The sequence below is a fragment of the Equus asinus genome, chromosome 9 (genome assembly GCF_041296235.1).
Source record: "Equus asinus isolate D_3611 breed Donkey chromosome 9, EquAss-T2T_v2, whole genome shotgun sequence".
NCBI classification, from domain to species: Eukaryota; Metazoa; Chordata; class Mammalia; order Perissodactyla; family Equidae; genus Equus; species Equus asinus.
Genome location: NC_091798.1, coordinates 34,555,650 through 34,572,322, shown reverse-complemented (window position 1 = coordinate 34,572,322; position 16,673 = coordinate 34,555,650). Strand labels below are relative to the sequence as shown.

Sequence of the window (16,673 nt, the reverse complement as noted above, 5' to 3'; positions counted from 1 at the left end):
TGGGGAAGGAGCAAACAAAGCCAAGGCAGATGAGATCACTTCAAGAACGAGACACTGCCGTTGGCTTTGATGGGTGCTGTCAGATGGTCTTGAGTACTAGGAACGCAGGTACCCTAGTAAAAGATACTTGGGCAGTTCAATATGCTTTCTTTGAAAGAAATACAAAAATACATATGCCTAGACATTATTGTAAATAGATTTAGCAAACTTAAAGGGTCACTCTTCTTCAAGGTCTTTTATAATCCCACAAAGGCTAAGGTAAAATGTATATTTTCACCATTCTTTTACTGTGCTTAATGATTGCGAAAGCATCATGGATGAACCATATCTGTGTAAAAAGATGATGGGTGGATTTTAGTGAAGCTGTTCTGAAGTGTGAGGACCTAATTCCGGAGTCCTTCAGTTTATTCTGTGTCTAGTAATCCTTTATGGTTGTATGTAGACGATAGCTGTAAGTATGCTCAGTGTAGCACTCTTTGTAATAGTGAAAATGAGAACCATCTAAATGCTCGGCAGTACTTTGCTGCTATTAAAAACATGTTTTTAAAGAATAATGACATGAGAAAATTCTCAGGATTGACTTATAGGTTAAAAAAAGCTGTGGGATACAAGATTATACATAAACTTGGAATGAAAGTGAATCAAATTGTTAGTTCTAGGTAGCAGAATTTAAATTAGTTTTTTGTTTTTTTCTTCTAGGCACATCCTTGTTTTCCATGCTTTCCAAATGAACATATAATATTTTTTAAATTGGACTTTTTAGCCTCACATTCAGGATTAAGTGTCAACATTTTTATACTGTATATTTTAAAACCAAATTTGAGAAGTATGTGTTATTCTTGGGCTTTTTTCCCCCAGGTACTTACATAAAAAATATGTATAAATTAAATTACATACAAATATAAAATATAAAGAATGTTCAATATACAATGGCAGTTATATATAACAACATAAAGCATATATAATAATATATACGTATTTTAATATATATATCAGAGGTCAACTTTGTTTTTTCTGTAGTGGACCAGATAGTAAATATTTTAGGCTTTTGTGGGCTGTATACAGTCTCTCTCACATTTTTTTCTTCTCCTCCTCCTCCTCCTCCTCCTCTTCCTCTCCCTTCACCTGCCCCACTTTCCTTCTTTTTTCTTTTTTTCTTTTTAATAACCTTTTAAAACCTTTTGCTAACCTTTTAAAAATGTAAAAAGCATTCTTAGCTCACAAGCCATCAAAAACAAGGTGCTGGGACACATTTGGCCTGAGGGCTGTAGTTTGCAGATCGCTGATATATGTTATTGTATTACTTTACATGGTAAATATTTATGTTAAAAATATGAAATAGTATTATATAATATATAAATAGAATTTTATATATCTTAAAGATAAAATCAGTGAGTCCAGAAAGAACTTTTTACAAAAAGAATTTTTGTTTATGTATCTTCATTTGACAAGATTTGAGGATATTAAAACCTTCATGAAGAATTCTCTCTAAGTATTTTAATATGACAGTCTAGGTCAGAAGCTGAAAATTTGAAGTTATGGGGCCTTGCTTAAGGACACAGACAGGCCGAGCTAAGATATATTCCTCTACCCCTGGTTAAAGAGAGTGTGTGTTCTTGAAACTACCCTGTTGGTAGCTTCACCAGGGAAAGTTACTTCTACTAAATGTTTGCAATACTTGAACCGTACTTTGGCATTTTTCAAGTAGGATGTGTTAGTTAACTACAGGATTTCTGAACTGTGGCAGTGTGGTTTAGCTGTTGTGCTCGGTGATGTAGGGTGGAGCTTGATTTGTTTTTCCTTCTTGTTTATGAAGATAGTACGTGTTTTTCAAGGTGCATTTGGCTACAGGTAACAAATAACTTGGAAAATGTTGAACGTTTATTGTCTTTCTTGTTAAGAAGTCCAGAGGTAGGGAGGTTTTAGGATTGATTAATTCACAAACTCAGCCACACAGGTTCTTTTCATATTTCTCCTCTGGCTTTTGTTCTCATGTGTTTTTTTTTTCCCTAGTATCAGGATGGCTGCAGCAATAACAAAAATCATGACCTCTAAGAAAAATGTCCAAAGGCAGAAAAGGAAGAGTACCTTTCTGAGGACATTTTTTAAAAAAATGAGATCAACCCTCTCAGAAAGTATCCCTCCCCCACCCCAAAAGAAACCCCCACACCACTCTCACTCAGCAGATGTGGCCCCATGTGTCTTAGCCAGATGTGTCACCTACCTAGTTCTAAACTAATCCCTTTTGAGGGAAATGGAGTTATCATGATAGAATTAAACCAATCATGGTTTACCATCTGGTGGTTGGCCAGTGAAAATCAAGATCTACTAGAAAGAAAAGAGGCTAAGTTGTTATTGGTTAGACAGCCAACAGTATCTTCCATGATGTTCATTGAAGAAAACTTGCAAAGTATGCAGTTAGAGAAAGAAGAAAACAACAACAGTTTTTGAGTACCTTAGATTCTTTTGATATGAGTTTTTTAGTTTGTATTTTCTTAAAAGGTATACATGCACATCATTTGTAGAGTCAAGTGAGCTTGACAGCCATGATGTTGTTACACAGTCTCCTGCTCCATTCTCCCAAGATGTCCACTTTTAACTCTTTTAGCTGATTCTTTTGGTATTTTTTCATTTCTAAATAGTATAACTTTATTGATTCTTCTTGATTTTTAAATTTTAAGTGTTATATATTGAGTTGCCAGTAGTCCTTCTACTTTCCAGCTTTCCAAGTGTTTTTGGCTTTGTTTTGTTCTTTCTCATTTTCTATTTTCTTATGGATTTATGCCTTTAAAAAATAAATCACTTTACTGTCATTGCATACTATGGATGGTCAGTCGTCCATCTGTAGCCAGAGAGCCTTTTGAGTCTGAAGAAAGTAAGAGGTTTAGAAGTCTGAGCTTCTGTACCCCAAAAAATATTTATGTAATTTATTATAATTTTTGTGTTCTTACTTTCAAGGACCTCTAATTCACCCACCCTGTCGTTCCTGGAACTTCGTGTAAGGCGACTGAGTACTTCTGTAATTTCTAAAGACTTCGCACGTACAGTTAGCTATTTCTGTACAGCCTCTCTAGACAGGGTTTTTACCCTTTGCCATCTTCCAAGTGTCTGCAAATATATTGAAGAGTTTTGCTGTATATGAAAGTAATGCCTTATAGTTAAAAGGTTACCTTTTTCTGAATTCAATATTCAGAGAAACTTTTCTGAATAGTGCTTCCTTGATTGCCCTACATCAGACCTTGTTAAAAACTTTAGTAATGAGAGATCTTTTGTGAACTACTGTTATTTACTGCCTATCAATAGCTAGTTAGGGTGTTTCCCATTTTTTCACTATTAAACAATCTTTTATATGTCTTACCGGATTTGACTTTTTTTGGTAGAATAATTTATGTGAGACAGTTGTGCACACTGCAGGACCTTTGGCACTCCTGGCTCCTCCTATCTACTAAATGCCAGTAAGTACTCTTCAGTCAGTATGACAGCAGAACACCCCCTAGAGTAACGTTACTGTCTCTAGTTGAGAACCTTTGCTTTAGGTTAATTCATAGGAGTGAGATGACTGGATCAAAGGCATGCATATTTAAAATTTTGGTACAGCTTGCCAAGTACCCTCCCGGAATGTCGTACTAATTTATATGTGTGGTGACGTTGGATGAGAGTACCTATTTGCCCATATCCTCAACAGCACTTGAAGTTTGTTTTTTCATCTTTGCCAGTCAGGTGATTGATGAATGATGACTGGCACAGAATTGGCTCAGTTTCTGATCTGGGAAAATGTCTGGGCTAGATGAATTTCTCTCTGAGTAACTTACCTCTAAGTTACTGCGTATAAATTTTCATTGATGCTATGTAATTGACATGCTCATATATACATATATATTAATGTCGTATTTGAGTTATTTTATTTTTTGGAGCAACACACATACGCAAAGTGTAAAAGAAATGAAAGTGTATACGGTGAAAAATAAGATTTCCTTCTACCTCTAGTCACTCAATTTCACTCCCCATAGGCAGTTACTGTCACCCGTTTCTCACGTATCCTCTCGAAGATATTCTCTGTCTCTATGTATTTGTATTATTTGATCCGTCTTTTACAAAATAGTGGCATGTTATACAACACTCTTTTGCATATGCACTTTTCACTTAATATGTATTAGATTGTTATTAGAGAGAGTGCTCTACTAGTGCATATGGTGTTGCTTTATTCTTTTAATGGCTGCATGATATTTCATTGCATAAATGTACCGTACTAGATTTAAATCATCCCGTATTGATGGACATCTAACTTTTCCCCAATATTTAATAACTTGAAGCCATATTATAGATATGTGTGTGAGGATATATGTGTGTATAGAAAAGTTAGATATTTTAATAGGTATGTAACATTTTAAGAGGCCAGTCCTAAATTTTTACAAGTATTTTTTAATAGACAATTTAATTCATGCAAATGGTTAATAAAAAGTAAAAATCTCCCTTCTTTTTCTTAATCTCTGGCTTCTCTTAAAAGGTACTCAGTATTCTTGGATATCTTTGTAGGAAAAACATTATGAATGTGAGAATACATATGTAAAGTCTTTCACTTAAAAAAAATTTACCAAAATAGGAGATTATATTATAAATACAGGGATGCATTTGAAACCTTGCTTTTTTAACATAAATATTTTAGCTGTTTGGTGTTTTCTTAAAATTATAAAAATAATACTCAATTCAAGATGTTTATTAAAACAAACTGTACCAATTAGAAACATATAGTTCAGTGATTTAGCAGAAGGTATACTCCCATATGCCTACCCCTCAGGTCAAGAAATAGAACGTTCTCAGCACCCCAAAAGCCCCCTCCTGCCTCGTTTCAGTTGCTATCTTCTCCTCCTCAGAAAAGTAACTTATCCTCACTTTATGGTAATCACATCCTTGCTGTCTTTATACAGTCAATCCTAATTATTCTTGGGTTCTGTATCTGCAAATTCACTTACCCACTAAAATTTATTTATAACCTCAAGATCAATACTTGAGATGTTTTCATGGTAATTTTCAGACATGTGCAGAGCTCTGAAAAATTTGAGTTGATCGATACACACATTCCTAGCTGAGGTCAAAAAGGGTGACGCTCTGCCTTCTTGTTTCAGCTCTCATACTGTAAACAGGTGTCCTTTTCCCAGTCTGTTTAGTGCCACATTTTTCTCATTTTTGTGCTTTTTGTTGGTGATTTCACTATTTAAAATGGCCTCCAAGTGTGGCTCTGAAGTGCTGTGTCACGTTTCTAAGTTCAAGAAGGCTGTGATGTGCCTTATGTTGAAGATACGTATGTTAGGTAAGGTTTGTTCAGGCCTGAGTTATCGTGCTTTTGGCTGTGACTTCAGTGTTAATGAATCTACAATATGTATTAAGTAAGGTGTCTTTAAATGCAAAACAAGTTTATGTATTGATTAACTTTGATGCAAATGTTTTGACTAGAGGCTCATAGGAACCTAACCCCCTATTTCCCCGAGGATCACTTGTTCGGTATTAAATACTTGCAGTGGACTTTATGTAACTACTGCAAATAATGAGAATCAGCTGTAGTTTTATCACCTAAATGTGCCTTCCTAAATATTCTAGTAGTGTTCTGCCCCCCTGCCTTTTTTTTGGTGAGGAAAATTTTCCCTAAGCTAACATTTGTTGCCAGTCTTCCTCTTTTTGTATGTGAGCCACTGCCACAGCATGGCCACTGATGAGTGATGTTGGTCTGTGCTTGGGAACCAAACCTGGGCTGCTGAAGTGGAGCACACCAAACTTAACCACTAGGCAACCGGGGCTGGCCCTATTCTGCCCATTTTTTAAAAATTATATGAATGGAACTGCACAGTATGCATTCTCTGTCTGGTTTTTTTTGCTTAACATTATGTTTGTGAGAGTCATTTGCGTTGTAACATAAAACAGTAGTTTGCTATTTTTGTTTAGTTTGCTATTGCTAGATAATTTTCACTTCTATAAATATACCACGATTTATTTTTCCATTCTCCTATTCATAGGTATTTGGGTTATTTCCGCTTTGTTTTTATGAATAGTGTTGCCTGAACATTCTTATAGATGTCTTTTAGTATATATGCGTGCACGTTTCTGTTGGATATATGTAGAATTGTTGAATGAACTGCATCCGTTTTATTAGTTTAGATTCCTGCTAGTACTGTGTGGGCGTTCCCTAACTTGGTATTATTAAATACTTCTTTATTCTAATTACTAATCTTTTTTGTTATAAGTTAGTGGAAGTTATATATTCTTAGTTCCCGACTGAATACAAATTAAATTTCTAGTTCTTCCTTCAATAATACATATCCAATACACTTAATGCCTTAAAATTCCTTTTGGAGGACAGAACTGCTACCCTCTTTGGAGGGCAGCTCCGTTAATATAGCTTAAAAATATTGCCTTTTCTGATTATAAAAGTAATGTATCTTTTTTTTTAAAGATTGGCACCTGAGATAACAACTGTTGCCAATCTTCTTTTTTTTTTTCCTGATTTTTCTCCCCAAATCCCCCAGTACACAGTTGTATATTTTAGTTGTGGGTCCTTCTATTTGTGGTATGTGGGACACCACCTCAACATGGCCTAATGAGCGGTGCTGTGTCCACGCCCAGGATCTGAACCAGCGAAATGCTGGGCAGCCGAAGCAGAGCGTGTGAACTTAACCACTTGGCCACAGGGCCGGCCCCTAAAAGTAATGTATCTTTATGTAAAAATTCAAATAACAAGGTCTAAGGATCTCCTGTATAACATGGTAACTATAGATTGATAATACTGTATTGTATAATTGAAATTTGCTCAAAGAGTAGAACTTAAATGTTCTCACACAAAAAAGGTAAATATGTGAGGTGATGGATGTGTTAATTAACTTAATGAGGGAATCCTTTCACAGTGTGTATGTATATCAAATCATGTTGTACACTTTAAATATCTTACAATTCTATCAGTTATGCCTCAGTAAACCTGGAAAGAAGAATTCAAATAATACAGAAATGAACAAAATAAACAGTGAAAAAGTCTCTCTGTAATTGGGCTACGTGTTAAAGGAGAGAGTAAGGACAGAGGATGTCTGTTACACCCATTACCTGATTTTCCCCTCCAGGTTTATTGAGCTGTAATTGACATATAACATTGTAGTAGTTTAAGATGTACAATGTAATGGTTTGATATGTGTATAAATGATTCTTAAAGTAAGTTTAGTTAACATCCATCACTTCACAGTTAACATTTTTTTTCCTTGTGATGAGAACTTTTAAGATCTACTCTCTTAACAACTGCCTGATTTTTAAAAGATGGTCAATGTATGTTTGGATAGGGCCATTTCAATACACCAGTTTAGTATGTCCCACAAGTCAAAATGTTTGGTGTCCGGTTATAAACATTCAGCCCCCTCAAGGGATAATGAGAATTTTTCCTTAGATCACAGGCTGATATCTATTCAGACAGTAAGTGATTGGTATGGATTGGGCCTCCTGTATAGTCTTACTATGCAATGATCTGTGTGTTCTGTGGAATCATTTGGCAAAGATGCTTCATGAAGTTGATCTGTATTTTTTCTAGAAAAACTAGAGTGAAACCCCAAATTTAAAAGAACCCCTTCTCTTATGTTTTCAGAACTAAACCAAGAATTGGGGATATTCTGCAGTCCAGCACTGTGGATAGGAAAGCTGCAGGAATGACTAAGCTTTCACTGTCACGAAACTTTGAGTCCCTGTTCTTTTGTCTCTCTTGCTTTGTCTTTAAAATTAAACTTTTGCTTTCTTACTGAAATTTGCTGGGGAGGAAAAAAAATGTTTAGACGGTAATACCAAGAAAAACATTTGAAACTGAGCAGTTTTACCTTGAGTTAGGATAGTAAGTGTTTTAGTTAACATTTGTTGAATGCGTAGATGAGTTGGGGGCTATTTATCGTTTATAGCATTTCACAAGAAGTAGGACTAGCTTTATCAAATATAGGTGGGCTATAAAAAATGTCATGAGATGAATAGGCAATTTGTAAAAATTAGGTATATTTTTAAGGTTTCAGTCTAAATATGTAGATTATCAAAGCCAAAGACCAGTAATTGTATTAAGACAATATTTGTTATCCTCATTATGTCTTTTCTAAGTAGAGTGGCTGTATAGTTTATCATCCAAACCAAGACAAATCCTAAAATTTACATGACACAGATATAAATCATGGACTGTCCTGGGCAAATCAGAACATATGGTCCTCTAATTAAAAGGGACCTCACTATTTTTTAGCTCTCTTGGAGATTTGTTTGTAGATCCTCTTAAACAGATTTTTCCCCCAAGTCATTATACTTTTTAAATAGCACACAGTTTGAAGAAGTTGTTAGTAAATGTGGGTACAAACTTTCGTGTTTTTCTAAAATCTGTTTTAGGCTGCAAACCAAGGGTCAAAATTCAAAGACCGTCGGCTGCAAATATCGTGGCACAAGGCCAAGGTGCCTTCTGTATCCACTGAGACTGAGGAGGAAGAAGTCAAGGAGGAGGTAAATTTAATGATTGAAAATAAGAGTTGAATTAGATTGTTTACCAATTATATATTTTTCTTGACATTAAAGTAAATAGTTTGAAATATAAATATTGATTTCTTCTTTCATGCATGCAGTTAGTTAAGACTAGTCTAGAAGTTTATTAAATAATCCGAACAGGTGTGGAAATATATGCACCTCTTTCAGGGGTTATTTTCTAGTACAGGAGAGACAACTATTTTCTTCTTCTTCTTCTTTTTTTTTTTTTGAGGAAGATTAGCCCTGAGCTAACATCTGCCACCAGTCCTCCTCTTTTTGCTGAGGAAGATTAGCCCTGAGCTAACATCCATGCCTATCTTCCTCTACTTTATATGTAGGACGCCTGCCACAGCATGGCTTGTCAAGTAGCACCATGTCGGCACCCGGGATCCTAATCTGCAAACTCTGGGCCACTGAAGGGGAATGTGCACACTTAACCGCTGCGCCATTTGGCTGGCCCCAAGAGAGACTATTCTTTTCTTCTTTTTTATTTTTATTTATTTGGGTTTTATTTGGGATCTAGAAATTTTTATTCTGGTAAATGAGAACATGGATTACATGAACAAATTAAATCTTAGCTGGTTGTTTTAGCTTTTTGTTTATTCACATTTCATAAACAATAGATTTGAGTTTCTTGTTTTCCTTCTATGTATAATTGGTTAAAATGAGAGTGTAAGGAAGTTGGACATAAGAGGGAAGAATAGGAAAACCAAAGACTTACATATAATACCAAGTACTAAATAATCAGCCTCTCTTAAATTGTAAGAATTATTTTTCCTTTTTTCCCTGTATTTCTAATTTGTTTATTAAAATGGACATTTAGCCAACATTGCAAGTTATTCCTGATTCATCATAATTTTGGTTTTAAAAGATGTTTGGCCTTTATGATTGATCAAGAGTCTTCTGACCGCGTGGATAATTTTATATAACAAAAGCAGACACATTTCTTATGTTAAAAAAAAGAAAAATCTTGGTATTTTGGGAATGTTTGTAGATATTTCTACTTTGTGTAATATTTTAGATTTTTACATAAGATTTGGAATGTCAGTGTCATGGGCAAGTTATTATATTCTCCAAACACAAATAATTGGATATTAAGGGAAAGGTTTAGGAGTTTGAATGGTCGTTTATTTTCCTGATTTTTAAGTTAATGGAATAAAATTAATTTTAATATATTTATTTATTTTTATTAATATAAAGTATATTAATATATATTTATTTGATACTTAATTTAAATATCAAAAACATATTTCTTAATTTTTCTTTAAATCCCCTACTGTTCATATATTAGTTAGTTTATTTTCTTGACGATGTTAGAATGGAAATCTTCATTAAAACTAGCAAAATTAGCAGGGGAGAAGAATATATATACATTTAAAAAAATGTTTTAGGTTTTCCTTCCCTGAAAGATACTCTGAGTGCATCAGTTGTCAATCAGCCTGGGCTTTGTATACTAGTCTATTTGTCCTTGGGCCTAAAAAGTATTTTACTTAACTTTCTTGTACCACTAAATAGATCTTACCCTCTTTCTTCAGGAACCAGAAACCTCAGATTTGTTTTTGCATGATGATGACGATGAAGATGAAGATGAATATGAGTCTCGTTCATGGCGAAGATGAAATCTGATGCGAGCTGTATAATTTTTAGGAATATTGTTTAGAAGAACAACTTTTTAAAATTATTTAAAGAAGTCAATGAGCCAAAAAAATTTTTTTTATTTTTCTTTTCAACACAGTAGGTTTAGGGACAGCAAGTTTGCTATTTAAACACATCTCATAACTGTTCATGATACTAAAACACCAAAGGCCTAGCGACTTTTACACAGTTGTGAAGATCCACAGGAATGACATGGATAATCTCTAGAGCCTTATCTTCCACACCACCTGTTTTTGTTGCTATTGGTGTTGGATTATGATGTAAATGACAGGGTGTTCAGAAATTTTATTTTGGATTATAATCTACTGATAAAATTTCATTAAATGTCAAAATCGCCTGAATCTCTTAACTCTCAGCTATTATGGATGGGTCGTCAGACAGTAAGAGATATTTGTAATTAAAATACCCTTTTGCTTTCAAGAGTTGTCTTGGAAGGAAAGTAAATTTATTTTAATTTTTTTACTGTGGAGAAGCCCAATTTGTATTCAGTCTAAATTGGGGGGGGGTGGAATTTTTATGTGCAGTAAGTAGTAAGTACTATTTTAGTGTAAATCATAACAAACTCTGTGTTCTTAAATGCTGTAAGGCAATGGTAGCTAGCTCCGTGGTATTTCCATTCTGTCATCATATTAACTCTCCTAGACTTCTCCTGTACTGATCCTCAGTTTGCTTTGAAATTAGTGAGCATTGGTTTAGGTGGTCTTTTTTTTTTTTTTTAAACATTCTCAGCATGTAAATGGCTTTCACCTATTGCCCCTTTCTCGTCTCCGTTTTCTTTCTCCTGCCTTTTTATTAATAAGCCTGACTTACCCATTATTGAGATAAGTGATTCTTTTGGGACACCAAAAGTCAGTCCCCAATAAAAAGTTTAAACCAGCACCTTGATAAATAAGTGATGTTTTGATGAGAATAATAGAAGGATTTGTGGGGGAGAAAGAGTCACCAGCTTCTTTTTTTCTTTTTTAAAGCTTCAGTATAGTTAATAGTTACACAAAAGGGTTAAAAAGTGTCTGAAATTCTTTTCCTAAATTTAAACCATGATGGTGAGGTGACTGGGGTAGGGTGGGGTGGGATGTAGTGGGGGGACAGGTATGCTAGTAATAAATGGGAGTCATAACTTGACTTTGATCAGATGACCTTATATTTTCATAATTTTGTAGCTTGTTGCTATCCATGAACATATGCATCCTTCAGTAGACAGTTTCCTTCACTGTGTGCATTTTTACTGTACACTGTATAGAGTAGAGTATCTGTTAAGTAAAATATATATGTAAATTTATGTCCTTGTGTTCTGAATGTTAGATGGAAAAGCAGAGGAGCAACACTACACTGTATTGACCCCGGGGAAATAAGATGGTTAATGTACATAGGATGTCACTTTTTCAAGGATATACACATCTATGTTTTTATATATGTGTGGTGTGAAAATATGAAACTTCCTGTTGGCTTCAGAAGGTTCTTGGTGATCACTATATCAAGGATTTTCTTTCCTGAGATAAAGAGTGTTTCTCAAAATAGAAGCTATTCACTAAGAAACTTAAAACCATCAGGACTCTAGATTTACTTAGCTTAGAAGTTAAATCCCACGTTTTGATTATCTTTTCTCTTCTATATATTTTCCTGGAATGATGTGTCAAACCAGGATCATTTTTATGTTCATGTAATTTTCCCTTCATAATAATGAGGACTTCCTCTTTCTTGGCTATTATTATATTTCTGATAACACTGAAGCTAAAATAAGCTTATAAAAGAAGGAAAACATTACAATGGGGTACCTAGAATAAGCAATCTTGCTCCTTCCTCCTCCATCATCTCTAATGAAATTTTCTTGATGTCTGTGGCTCAGTCGGTATATATTTTGAAAGATTCATTGTGGTGAATATTTTGAGTCCTGACAGTTTAAACGTGATAGAGGGAACAAAGGATTTATATATTTTTTGTACAAAGTTTTTTCTTAAACTGTATAATTTTGTAAATAATTTGTTTGGTTTTTTTGTGTACTAAAACTACCAGCGTATAGATTTCAATAAGAATTGTTGTATTTTTGTATTTGGAAATGGAAAATTACAGTAAATTAATGGAACTGTAAGAAAATTTTCAGTAGACTGACAGTTCAACAGAATAAGATTCCTTTTCATATGATTTTTTAACCTCAAAATTGACATCTTATTACACTCTTAGTACAGAGAGAGTTGAGGATTTGTTTGACTTTTTAGTTATGGGGGAGAGCAGATGAAAGAGAAGGGTGTTAAATTGAGGAATAGATAGATACCTTTCCCAGTGATTTGAAGGCCCTTTGTATAAAACTTAGTTTGCAGTACACCTTAAATAGGACCAAAATACTTTAAGATTTTTAAACATGTTTGAATCTTAAAAATGAATTTAAAATATGGGTTAAATATAATGTTAGAAAATTTAAGTTTAGCATAAAATAGTTGAACATATTTTTTTTCTTTAGGATTTTTTACTCTCATCCTCAAATCCCCAAGCGTTAGAATTTCCCTTAAAAGTAACTACCATGACTTGTTTTCTTGGCATCTTCATTTACAGAAATAACATATACCATCTGAGGCAAATTCTGTTCTTTTTAGTGTGTATGACATCTTTCTAAGTAGCTGATGAGCAATAACAACCACCAATCTGCCTAGGTCACCCTGGTTTACTGAGCAGATTGCTGCCCAAGCTGAAAAAGGTAACCCCAGGAAATGCAGAATTTCCCTCAATTTCTTCATGTTGTAACATTGGAAAAACATTATCACTAGCTAAGATGATGAATTGGAAAACAGTCTTGTTAGAGTGAAAAAAGTCCATGGTGATGGATCATTATTTCAAAAAGAAGAAAAAAATCATGTGAAAAGGAATAGTGGTTCCTCTTGATGTATAGTATGCCTGTATTATAGTTTTTACAAAATTGTGAACTTGTGTAATAGTATAATAGGAGATATTGTTGAATTTCTAACTGTTTATACATTTAAATTCATATATGTAATGTTTGTTTTATCGATTACAATCTGAATTTCTAAGAAGCATGTTGACTTTTGCAATAAAGATGCAATATGGAATGGTTCACAATTGAAAAAAAAGAAAAAAGATACAAGTATTACAAATTTAAAAGAATTTCGAAAATTTATGAACCATTCCAAAAGTTATAACAATCACCAAAAGAGCTGTAATTCTGGCTTGTTCTGGAAAGAAAGAAAATGTGTGTGTATGTGTGCTTGTGTGTGAGAGTGAGTGAGTAGTAGATATGCATGTGTGTTTTATGTTGGGTTCATGTACATGAGAGAGTGCCACTCAATATGAATTTGCATACTGAATCACTGGCTATTAAAAATTTAGTAGAATAACTCCCTCAATAGGGTAGTCTTGAAAAGAGAAGGGTATTAAAGTGTTACTTGTAAGTAACCTTTGATAGCCATATTTGTTCATGGGTGGGTCTTGGTATCTCAGATATAAAGCACAAAAAATGTTATGAAAGCACTTATTTTAATATTATCTTGAGGATATTAATTAATTAATATGCCTACCAACATAGGAAGAATGTTTTCCTGAAGTAGAACAGAGAGAAGGGAAATAACACCTTGAAGAGATGACCTAAAGATATGTCAGTTGTAATTGTGATGAATATTCTTAACGAATAATGGGAGAAGGAAGTGGTCTTACACACTAAGGACCGGGTGTGTTGGGACCAGGGAAGTGTATCACCTGGGCTCCTATTTTCTTGTTTTAAGAATTGCTTTTCTTATAAAATTCCCCATCAAGTGATTATGCATTGTCTAAGAAGAGTCATTCTTTAAAGCTTAGTTTATACAGGAAAATACTAAAGAATGGGAATAGATTTCATTTTCATTGTTTTGGAATACACAGAAATTTTATCTGTATTTTATGAGTTAGTTAAATGGCAAATAAGCTCTGTGTGACCATTTATTTTGAATAGATGGTAATTTATCCTATTTATGTTTATTATTAACATTAGTTCTGGGAGTTTTTTTGGGGGGCAAGCATAATTCTGAACATAGTTATATCTGTTTAATAGTAACAAATCAAATATTTTACTGAAATGAAGCTCTCATGAACAGAAATCATTGGTTTTGTGTGGAGTTTATACTGATTTTTCTGAAGCCAAGGATAAATTTTGAATCGTGACCACCAGTGTCCTATCCAGCCTAGATCTAATTATGTGACGGTAAACACAAGCTAGGAGTGCGTCTGCCAACACATGGGATCGTTTTAGGTGAGAGAGTCAGGGTTGCTTTAAACAAGTGGACCGAGATTGTCTTGTAGGGCAGACCTGCCCTTTTTGTATCATTTTTAGTTTCAATCACCTTCATTTATGCTGAATTGATTTTATTGCCCAGTGATCTTCTTTCTACAGGATCATCTACCATTTGGCCCCTTACCTGGTTCTGCAATCAACCTTAGGTTAACTAAACCATCCCAGCATTCTGAGATAGGCAACTTGATACAGGTGAAATTAAGGTCAGAATAGTATTTGATGATTGTTTGCAAGATATTTGTAGTTTGAGTCTACTTTTTCCTTAGGCTTCTGCATATAGTTTGTTTTTGCCAGTGGAGGTCATTAAGCGTGATAAACGTTGTTAACTTTTTCTTTGTATTTATGTTCTCTTCCTTTTGTGAAAGAGGAGCAAGGGAAGAAGGCCCTAATCTAGTAGCCTGTTAGAAACTAGAGTTCTACTACTTGGATATAGTGATCCATTAGTTCTTAGAATATTAGACTTGGGGTAATTGTTTGGTACTTGATTGTTCGAAATTACTTGTTTGTCAGTCAATTCTTTGTTGAGGAGTAGGGGTGTGGAAACAGCCTGTTAGTGGCCATGTTTCTGTTGATTATATTCTCAACGTTGCTTTGTACAAACCTCATGAAAATGAATGTCTTGTTAACAGTTTTCTCTGAAGTCTTCGTGATTCTGTCTCAGTTTGGCCCCAGACAGCTGTTATGAGATAGCGATACGTTTCTCCCAATTTTAAATTAAATTAAATAATAAGGGCTAATATAGATCTTGCCAGATTAATTTGGTTTCTTGAGGGTGCTTTGGCTTCAAGATTGAGGCTGCAAACATGTTCAGTTTGAGTTCTTAGACCAAACACTGCCTAGTTATCCGTGTAAACATCTGAATAAACTGTTGAGCTGTAGTTGCTGAACCACTCCACAAAAGGAGTATTTATTTACTGTAGGATTCAAGTTTCTAACGTTTAGAGCCTGTAGGGGGCTCCAGAAGGCAATATTTAGTTGACCTTAGAGCAGCGACTGAATCTCTCTTCACAGCAGCTCACAGTGAAAAACACCTTTTGCATTGCCATCCAGCATTCACACACACTCCAAACCAAAGTTTACCAAACAAAACTCACCCTTACTAGCCAGTATGCCCTGATACTTTTTATTCTATTAAAAATTCCTGTCAGGGCTGACCATTTGCCTTCAAAACTGCAGTTTGGAAACACTGGCCTGTGGAGTTGGAGGGTGAATTGCATTTTTTAAATCACACTCTTTCTTGCTGTGACGTCATCAATGCCGTTTCAAATATAAAATGATAAACTTATTTTCTGTGTTTTGTTTGGAAAAGTAGTGTGGAATCTGAAGTCGACCTTTAGTCTAAGATATTGTCTACAATGTCCTTATTGATTGACTACTTGGTGCTCTTGAACATAAGAGTATTTTATAGTTTTTAATTTTTAAAGTAGACAACTGTGAGTGGCTTTTTTAACTTGCGCCTGCAGTTTTATATTTTTGTCATTATTCGTCCTGGGAAGGGAAAGGGATACTGGTATATTGGTGCTACTTTTTATGAAATTCAAATCACTTTTCAGAAATTATTTATATATATAAAACAAAAGACCTGCCTGTGAAGTCAATCAGACTACAACTACTCAGTGTCTGTGAATCAGTCAAGGATTATTTGGCTTTGAATTTAATTTTGCATTTAGAGTTCACCTTAACTATCAACCATTCAGAGCAAAGCAAATTTGATATCTCTGTGAGAAAATTGTATGTATTCTAACATTGTGCCATTGAGTTTCACCCTTTTCAGACATTTCCCTGTAGGTTTATGGGAGGTATTGATAAACTCCTATGTAAAAAATAATTATCTAAGCCTTGCCACTTTTCTTAATCTCGGGCAAGTGTGTAATTTGTATTTCTACATGCCTGAGCTTTTCCAGTTTGTAAAATGTAAAGAGAAATATTGGAAACATGTTGATGAGAATGTTGCCATGTCTTCAGAAATCCACAGAAGAAAACCGTTAAGTCTGCAAAGTAGTGAAATTAGCACTAATCATGGAAATATAAATTATTTGTACATTTCAGTATTTCTATCCTTTAGTCCATGTACATTCCTTTTGGGATTCCTTAAGCAATAAAACTTGACTTTCTTGTAATACCATAGTACCAGGACAGTAAATATTTTCAATTAAACTGGTTGGTAATTTAAACTTCACTTTTTAAAAATAATAACTGGCATGCATTGAATGCAGACTGT

At 34.3% G+C, this 16,673-nt stretch overlaps 1 protein-coding gene across 4 annotated transcripts in view; it reads left to right on the top strand.

The window, feature by feature from the left end:
* Positions 1-13,331, top strand: part of RBM27 (RNA binding motif protein 27) — a 68,503-nt gene extending 55,172 nt beyond the window's left edge. For all 4 annotated transcript variants that reach the window (XM_014854791.3, XM_014854790.3, XM_014854793.3 and 1 more), the window contains 2 exons: positions 8,389-8,499; positions 10,056-13,331. In XM_014854791.3, the coding sequence (XP_014710277.2) occupies positions 8,389-8,499; positions 10,056-10,139 (195 nt within the window). In that variant the 3' untranslated portion in view covers positions 10,140-13,331. The remainder of the gene's footprint in view (positions 1-8,388; positions 8,500-10,055) is intronic.
* Positions 13,332-16,673: the final 3,342 nt, after the last annotated feature.